The sequence below is a fragment of the Formica exsecta genome, unplaced genomic scaffold (genome assembly GCF_003651465.1).
Source record: "Formica exsecta isolate Colony F162 unplaced genomic scaffold, ASM365146v1 scaffold115, whole genome shotgun sequence".
In the NCBI taxonomy this organism is placed as follows: domain Eukaryota; kingdom Metazoa; phylum Arthropoda; class Insecta; order Hymenoptera; family Formicidae; genus Formica; species Formica exsecta.
This window is the reverse complement of record NW_021848490.1, coordinates 1,705,903-1,715,583: the sequence shown is the minus strand read 5'-3', so window position 1 is coordinate 1,715,583 and position 9,681 is coordinate 1,705,903. Positions and strand designations below refer to the sequence as shown.

At 35.2% G+C, this 9,681-nt stretch overlaps 1 protein-coding gene across 1 annotated transcript in view; it reads right to left on the bottom strand.

Annotated features, from left to right (window-relative positions):
• Positions 1-9,681, bottom strand: part of LOC115237616 (homeobox protein Nkx-2.4-like) — a gene marked incomplete at its 5' end in the record, with an annotated part of 42,073 nt that overhangs the window by 25,623 nt on the left and 6,769 nt on the right. Inside the window, one exon of the mRNA XM_029810782.1 lies at positions 3,080-3,381. Coding sequence (XP_029666642.1) covers positions 3,080-3,381 — 302 coding nt within the window. The remainder of the gene's footprint in view (positions 1-3,079; positions 3,382-9,681) is intronic.

Below are 9,681 nucleotides of genomic sequence, written 5' to 3'. Positions count from 1 at the left end.
TCTTCCGATGCGCGCGCCATGGGGTTGTCGACCGCAGCGTCAGAGGGATGAGACCCCCGGGGAGCTCGATGTGGTACGCAAACCCATTATTATGATTATTATTCGCGTAGATAAGTCCTAAGATCTTCCTTCCTCTCGTTCTCTTATTCGACTTCACTTCAGCACGATTCGACGTATCCTCAAGATACGCGCGATATCCTCTGAGGTCTTCGGCAACAAAGTTGAACATTTCGAGCGCGCATTCGAGCTGTGTATTTTAATATCACGCGATTTTTCATAAATATATTTAAAGCACGACGTCTTTTTTATTTAACGCGTAATAAAATAAAACTATATTTGCAAAAAGTGATAAATACTTATCTCGAATAGTAAAGATTTGATGTAACGATATTATGTTGCTACTCTTTTCGCGAACGTTTCGACAGAACGAAACTTTTCGGAAAAGAGGTGGGATAAAGGCCTACGATAGGCGGACCAGAGGGGTATGGGGGGTGAGTGTAATTTGCCTCTAATGCGGCACTCAACATAGCAGCTGGCTCACCGGCCCTCTGCTTTTCCATTCGCCACTCGGCCGCAACAGTAGCGATAATAATAACAATACCGGTAACAATGCCAGGAGTGGCTAGGCATTGTAACACCGCGCCGCGCGAAGGACGGGGGGTGGGAGGGGGGCGGGGGGCCCCGAGGTACTTGGAGTAACAATGCGAGCGCAAAATGGAGGGACACATACCCATCTGCGTGTACCCCGTGTCGAGGGAAGGGAGGAGGCGAGAAAGAGAGAGAGGGACAACGAGATAAATGCGACGCATCGTCACGCGCTCCGATATACACACCGTCGCCATTTATTGCGAAGTTGCATTCGCAAAAAGAGAGAGAGATTTCCTTTTCGAAATGGCGGGCAATCGTTCTCGTCCGCGATTCCGCGAGCGATCAATACCGCACGTTAAGCTACGATTATATAAGAGAATAAGTTATAGCGGAAGAAATTACCGGATATGAAAACTATCATTTACGATTTGCCATATAAGATTCCTGTGTCTTCCAATTTAAGATTAGATATTTGTTTAAAATCGCTGTTCGATCCTTCATATACACACATGGTGTATAACAAAATTTATTAGATTTCAAAGATATACTGATAACACGAAAATATGTTGCATGCAAATCAAAATAGACGTAGTTCTGAAAAAAAAATCGATCAATGAATACCTTGTGAAATTAGACAAGAATAGAAACTTTGTATTTTTCATATACTCAACAAAAAATTGTATTATGAATAATTAATTCCAAACATATATGTGTGCATAAAAACGCGATCTCTATATTTCTGCACGAATATATATTATACAGCAAGATATAAAAATGCGCGTGAATCGTTCTCCGCGATTCTCCTCTTTCCCATATCTCCGATTTCAGTATTTTTCGCGACCACCAAAACTCGTTATCGGGATTCATGTACCGTTTCTGCATTCGTGTCGGGCGCGCCTGAAAATCCCGGCTGATTGCAATCAGACCTCTTTGCCGACTTCCGTACTTGACTCGGAATCGACTCGTCATTGTCGCTAGTGCCAAGGGCTCCCGCGGACGCTCGACTTCCGGTTTAAGGAAGCCTGTCGTTTCCGTTTTAAAGCTCACTCACGGGCAAGCAGCTTTCTTGTCAGACTCTATTCGATCCGAATTTCGTGTTTCCCGTCAAATGACAAACACGTATTTATCTCTAATTAACATTAATAACAATAGAATTTTCGCGAGATATCTTTTATCCTTTAAAGATTGATTACATGGACTTAAATCTTTTCTTCTCGGATATTTGAATTATACAAGTATCTAAATTTATATACGTATTCGGGTAACTTTCGTTGATTTAAGATATTTTCACGATATATATAATCGAAATAAAATACACAGAATAATGCATATAAAAAATAAAATCCAAATGAAGTATACATATTGATTCACAAAGATAAAGACAAAAAGGATATGTAAGAAATGTATATCAAAAACAAAATAAATATTTTAGATTTTGTCAGATTCATTCGAATTTATTTTATCTTTTGCCTAATCTTTTATGTTTTAATTATATCAAAATATGTCAAATATTATCGTGCTATTGAGAGCTGCTTAATTTCATATGATGAATAGATTGTGATATAAATATGACGCCTCTCTTTTTAAGATTGCTTTTATTAAGAAAACGTCCAGTGTCAACTGAATATTAAGACGCTTTTGATGTAAGTTGATTTGTATCGGTAGTATATATTATTATCGTCCATAGAGCGCCACATACATTACACACTATGACAAACGGACGATTCGACATTCGCGCTTATTGTTTTCAAAGGGCTGATAAGTGAATTGAATCGCAGACGGAGAGACGAACGGTAGACGAAACGATAGACCGAACGAAGGGGAGACCCGTGCACGAACGCAGGATGCGGCCAATGAGCCACGTAACAATTATTTATTGTTGCCAGATTGGATGCGGTGCCGCATCCAGCCGGCCGGACCTATCTGCGTCCAATGAAAATGAATGCATTGGTTAAAATCAGCCATCCTATTTGTCCGCTAAACGATAATTATATATAATGCAGACCTTCGTCAAGTAATAAGATAATTATGCGAGATATATCTACTCGACGAATTGTTGTGCTCTCTCTCTGATTCATTTACGTGCTAAATATAGAGTATATATATGAATCAATCTTAAGATTATCCCTTTGTACACTACTTACATAAATTTTTTCTTAACAAAAATGCGGAAATACGTTACTCTTTATATATATATATCCCAATTTTTCACGATAAACCTTCGTAATCAAGCTTTAAATTTGTTAAAGTAAAGTCTGATTAAAAAATTGATCAAAAAATATACAGTTTTATTATTTACATTTATATTCTTCAAATTTAGTTCCCAAAAAGATTTTTTATTTTCAACTACTAATTATGCAAGAATTATTGGACATATACATATAATTAAAAAAAATATGTGTATATATATATATAATTAATATATTAATATATTAATATTATATATTCTTAATATATTATTATTATATATTATTATATTAATTACACGTACCTGCGTAGGCGTTAAATGAATTAAAGACGCCAGATGCTCCCGTTCGGGTGCGCTGAGGTACTTTTGCTGCTTGAATCGCCTTTCGAGCTCGTAAACCTGGGCCTGGGTGAAGAGCACGCGTCTCTTCCGTCTCTGCGCGAGGGGAAACTGCATCGCGCCGACGCCCATGCCGACGCCGACCCCGACGCCGACGCCCACCCCCATCCCCGATGACTTGGTCACGTCGCCCATCGACTGGCCCACCGAGCAGCCGGCCATATTGGTCCCGGCGCCCGCCGCCGCGGCGCCCATTAGTCGCGAGACTGCAAAACATATTGAAGAAATCGGGAATGATACTTTGCGAGTATTCTTTTTCTTCTTATACGTCTATACGTAAATCGCTCGTACGCTTTCGTGACGAAAAAATTTTTAAAGATATGTACGTCAAATTCTTTATTAGATTCGCGATAACATCAATCATTTCAATATTGTAGCTTTATTTCTCTGTCTCTCTCTCTCTTTTTCTTTGTGAATACATTTAAATTTAATATTATTGATACATATAAATTTGATAATAAAATTTCAAAATTTAATATTTTTATTACAAAAATTAATTAAAATTATTAAAATTATTATTTCAAAAGCATTGCAAAAATCTTTTTAAGTTTTTCAAATTCTGTAAAATATAAATGAAAAAGAGTATTTTTTTAAATTTTTTCATTATTTCTTGACATATTGAAGAAATCGGGAATGATACTTTGCGAGTATTCTTTTTCTTCTTATACGTCTATACGTAAATCGCTCGTACGCATTCGTGACGAAAAAATTTTTAAAGATATGTACGTCACAAATTCTTTATTAGATTCGCGATAACATCAATCATTTCAATATTGTAGCTTTATTTCTCTGTCTCTCTCTCTCTTTTTCTTTGTGAATACATTTAAATTTAATATTATTGATACATATAAATTTGATAATAAAATTTCAAAATTTAATATTTTTATTACAAAAATTAATTAAAATTATTAAAATTATTATTTCAAAAGCATTGCAAAAATCTTTTTAAGTTTTTCAAATTCTGTAAAATATAAATGAAAAAGAGTATTTTTTTAAATTTTTTCATTATTTCTTGCTTTTAATTTTATGCAATTTTAAAATCTGATGCAATACGCTAATCTACAAATCATATTCGTTTTTGAAATGCAAAAGTTTATAAGAATCACATAATCTGGTTTAAAATAAAAGTCGTTTAATTTTATCGAAATTATCTATTAATTTTCTAAAGAATTTTAAAGAAGCTCTTTATATGCGTTTGTTTGTGTGAAAATCATGCCACGCAAATAAATATAGTCGAAAAGAAACTATTGAATTCGTTATTCATTACCGAAAAATGGAAGTTATTGTTTTCGTTACAAATAAAGCTCCGTTACTTCTCAACCCTATTGATCATAATATGCAATAATAAAGGAATCATATTCTTGATGCAGAATAATATTTGCATGAAATGTACGTAAGATAGACATATACAAATTCGTAACAAAATTTCAAAATTATTACGCGATGACTTATCATAACTTCGATTATGCATTGGATTATAACACATTCACATTTTTGTCGCAAGTATACGCCTAAGCCGAGCGATTCTCTCCGAGCTACCGAAAGCTATCCAATGGCTCCGCGCGAGCGAGAGCGGTCGTCTATCCCTTGTCAGTTGGCGAGGAGCTGTCAAAGATGAACCTCGCGCGGACAAAGGGAACGATTTAGACGCTGCAAAGTGCTACGTCACCACGGTGCACGGGAGGTCCCGGGATGAAGTCCCGAATTATTATGCCCACGAGAACGAACCGTATTCTCCGAGCCGTCAGTTGAGCCGAGGGCGAGAAAGAAATACCACTTGAACGCAGGAACAAACACCGTCAAATTTGTTTACCTCCGCTTTTGGCTGGCGCGCCCGTCCTGGAGAAATCCTGGAGCCCAGAAGAGCGTATAAACGAAAGCAATACTATATTATTGCTCGCGAAAAAAAAAACGGTGGATTCTTTTTTTCTGTCGGGATACCCCTCCTCCTCTCTCATTACGCGGATATCCGGTGCGAGTTGTACACGATAGCCTATATTCGATAGCCGATTCGAGCACTCGACGATCACCTCGTCTCTTCCAGCGCCCAGTCACGGGACATCTCGTCCTGCATTTAAATTAATCAAAACTGGCTTGCTTATCGCGCCAAATTTCATCAGGTGTTTATTCACAAATTCTTTATTAGATTCGCGATAACATCAATCATTTCAATATTGTAGCTTTATTTCTCTGTCTCTCTCTCTCTTTTTCTTTGTGAATACATTTAAATTTAATATTATTGATACATATAAATTTGATAATAAAATTTCAAAATTTAATATTTTTATTACAAAAATTAATTAAAATTATTAAAATTATTATTGTATTTTTGTCCCAAATTCCAGATAAAGAGAATATTTTAAAGATTTTTTAGTGCAACTTTTTTTATTATATGCGTTTTCTAATACTTTTCATCCATACGAAGAAAAAACAAAGAACCATTTAAGTACTAGATTTGCAAATATATTGAAAAAAAATTGAACAGTTTTCGTAAGATAAACATTTTTCATTTACATCTTCATTTTTTATCACTAAAAATTACAATAAAGAATATGTGTTGTATATTCAATATTTTGTTAAAACATTGATTGTTTACTATATAAGAGCAAAATTATCAAAGAATGAATATTTTAAAAAATTTCTTTCCAATAAAATTCCACGAGATTCCCTGATTTTTCCAAATACAAAATAAATCCCAGACAATATCAAATTTTCCATGTTTTTCGAGGAAGTAGACACCCTCTTGATTATCCTATCTAAAATTTTCTAACAAATTTGAGCGTGCGGAATATGATCTCTTAACGATGCAGCAAAACCCTTTCTAAAGATCCTTGTCTCTCCTAAAGGATTTTTTCTTATTTATTCATAAATTATTTTATTATAAATTTACATATAATTCCAGAAGCGTGCGCGCGAAGTCTTTTTCCGTATAGTATTGAAATGCTATTATTACTTGGCGTTAATGATTAGTGCCGCTAGAAATTTCTCGTAAATCATACCGACGACGTAAATTATCATGTTCTCGCGTGATGCACAGATCCCTTTTAGGGATCCGCTTGTCAGCGATCACGGAGAACAATGGATACGGATGGACGGGATGTTTCGATTCGTAACTTCTGCCAATACACCAAAGCAGAGATCCCGATGTGAGAGATGGGCGAACAACGCGCGTGCAGGCAACTCGTTAAATAAATTGACGTTTCTCCAACGTCTACCTGACCACCGGCGTCGCGCTCTACCCTCAACGTCGAACAGCCGCATCGTTTCGAAACGTAATTATGTGGCATGGCAACTGAGGTGAGAGACGAGGGAAAGCGCCGCACCTCGGCTCTTCAGCTTCCAATTAGGTGACAAAAGCCGAAGATTTCTCGCTCCGAATCACGGACCGGAATTCGTGTACCGCCCACAGCGTGAAACGTGTCCAATCCGACAGGATAAGAGCTATCTCGTTTAATTGCGCATAATTAATTTAATTCCATGTGTTAACTTTATAATTATTACATAATTCTGATATATTAGTTAAGTTTAACTCCACTCGTGTTGTACCTCACGTAAAATCGTCTAAGCATATTACATGATCTATAATTTACTAGATGGAATCCGTAACAGAATCCTATTCACGTAATTTCACGTCGTGCACAATACATTACAAATGAAATTTCACACACACACATACGTCTATATGTAGAAAATAGTTTAATTAGAATCAACAAAGATTAAAACTCGTAATCAAGCTCATAAAATTCAAATAATATCTATAATTTTTTATTTTAATTCTCATGTAATTATATTTCTTTTCATAATATTACTTCTATAATGTATCTGTAATACAGAATCCGTTTCTATAATTGTGAATTGCTGGTCATGATAAACAAGCTGGATAAAGAATAATAAAGGATAATAAAGAGAATCATATTGTTGTTAACGCAGATAAAGTGTGTGCGTAAAATGCGATTTATAAAAAAAACGTAAAAAAACTTTAATGACGTACTAAATAACGTGACACGAACATGAGATCAGAAGCTTTTAATAGAATAGTTGTTGAAATGCAAATTACGAACGCGTAACAGTACGTTTGATCGGTACAATGTATCATCGAAAGACGTCAAACTGCCAGTAACAACAAAACGCTAGATTTCTCAAGGAGACTGGAGAGAATATCGTAGTAAAAATTACAATATAATTTTTGTAATCGAACACATACATACTAACATATAAAAGAAATCATGATATTTTTATTCAATAATATTATATATATATATTTATATACCGTTATTTTAGAAAGAGGTATTGTAATTATTCAAATATTTTGATGCATAAAACGAATTAATAATCATTAAATTTACAATTTTTAACGATATTAGGTTACAATTTTTATAGCAATAAATACTAATGTTATATTTACAAGCTTAATTGAAAGCTTTACAATAGATGTTGTAAAAGAGAATGTATTCTTCATGTAATTTGTACTGTACAATTTTCTCCGTAATTGATTCATGATAAATACACTTATATGACTTTTAATACACGGATTATATAAAAATTGATGACTATTAATAAATCACGCAAGCATGATTAAAATAAAATAAAAAAAAAAAAAAAAAAACTAGAAGATTTATTCATTTATAATAGGATATTTAGAAAAGCATTTTTTGATGTTATAAAAAATTCGGTAATTTAATATATCGTCAAGTTATTTTCCAATAAATTTTCATATTATACTTTCCGTTTCCAGTCATGGACTTTATCATTTTATAATTACACCGTCAAATTGGAATTTGGAAAACTATGAACTTGAGCGAAACGCGGGGAGAGCGATTCGTTTGAGGAGGGTTTTTCCCGCGATCCGTATTTATCTTACGAGGGGAAGGGGGAAGAAGAAGGGAGACGAGAGATAAGTCCCGCGAAATCGAATTCGAACGGCGTATCCGCGTCTCCCGGGCCTTTAAACTCGAGAGAGAGAGAGAGAGAGAGAGAGAGAGGACCGGTCCCGCTTATATTTGTTTAACTAAAATCCTCCGCGCGTCCGTCCAGCGGTCCCTCCGTCGCGCTTTCTCGAATTCTGGATCGATATATACGTATGTATATACGGAGATCGCCTCCATCCAGAGTGGCGCGTGCGACGGACGAAAATCCACTCGGGACGAACGCCTGTTGACACAAGTCCTACGAAAGATGCGGCGCATTGTTGGCCGACGGTGGTATGCGCGTTCCTTTCTGTGTGGACACTGAAACGCGAAACTCCGGCGAAACGTTCTGGACATCCAAATGGATGTTCCCCGAGTGTCAAAGCTTCCACATTTTCTCGCGAAGACGCTCTTACGAGCCGATCCTTTTATCAAATTGTCACATTTAAAGAGTATCGTTGTGACTGCAAATTGGACTGCTCTCCCCATCTCTGTTTCTCTTTACTTTACGGATAATTGAACTTGAAAGGATACTTGTATAGGGCACACACAAGAATCGGTTTAAAATATCTCTTCTCTATCAAAATACGTATCAGATACCTTATCGAAGAAAATATTGACATGTATACGACTCAATTTTTTAAGGATAATGTATATACGAGAGGAATCAGCAACGGAGTCAAGGGAATGTAACTCGCGCTTATATTAAAATCACGTTAATCTGTTTCTACACTTAAAAGAGATATATGTTTTAAATTGATATGATAGATATCCTCAAAATCTTGTATCAAATGTACAATAATTTTCCAAAATTAATTACATAATTTTATTTTTGTTTTTTAAGGTATATTTTTCTTTCAACTCTGAAATCAAATATTTTTTACATATTCAATTAATCTTCTCTATTTAGAGAAGCAATAGGTTGAAAATTGTGAATGATAAACTCAATAAATGAACACGAATATCAGACGATTGAAATCAAACCAATTCCTTTTTTAGATCTAATCATTTTCAAAACGCGTTTCGTCCGAATTGAATTTGTCATCGCTTAAAATCAAGAAGTTTGAATTTCACGAATACTCTACACGTAAATTATAATAGCTATTTACTTCTAAAAAAAAATCAATTATCTCTAAAATATTGATCAAAAAACATATGCTTTTAAAAAAATTATATGTAATTTCTTCAAAAAGTTACATTATTACAATCTTTGCAGTTGAATAAACTCTTATTTCACGACATGTTTAATTTATTCATAAGAGATCTGCACGCACATGTATCAACGCTTTCAAAGAATAAAAATAAAATGTAGTCTCCTTCCGTACAGCACTTAGAAACGGTCGTGAACTGGGAGATGCATCTCTCCTTACCAATTAACGAAGGCGCGTTTTCGTCAGCTTTGTAACGCGAAACCGACACTCTCATCGATCCCTAAATGGAGCTAAGATATCCATGATCCTGTCGCTTACAAGCGCCGATAAAAGCGTGACGGACGTGACTCTTAAGAGGCGGAAGGAATAGCCGGTTATGCGAGTTAGGTTTTTTTATCCGAGAGTACAACATATATATATATTATACAATACGCGCGTTTTACTCTTT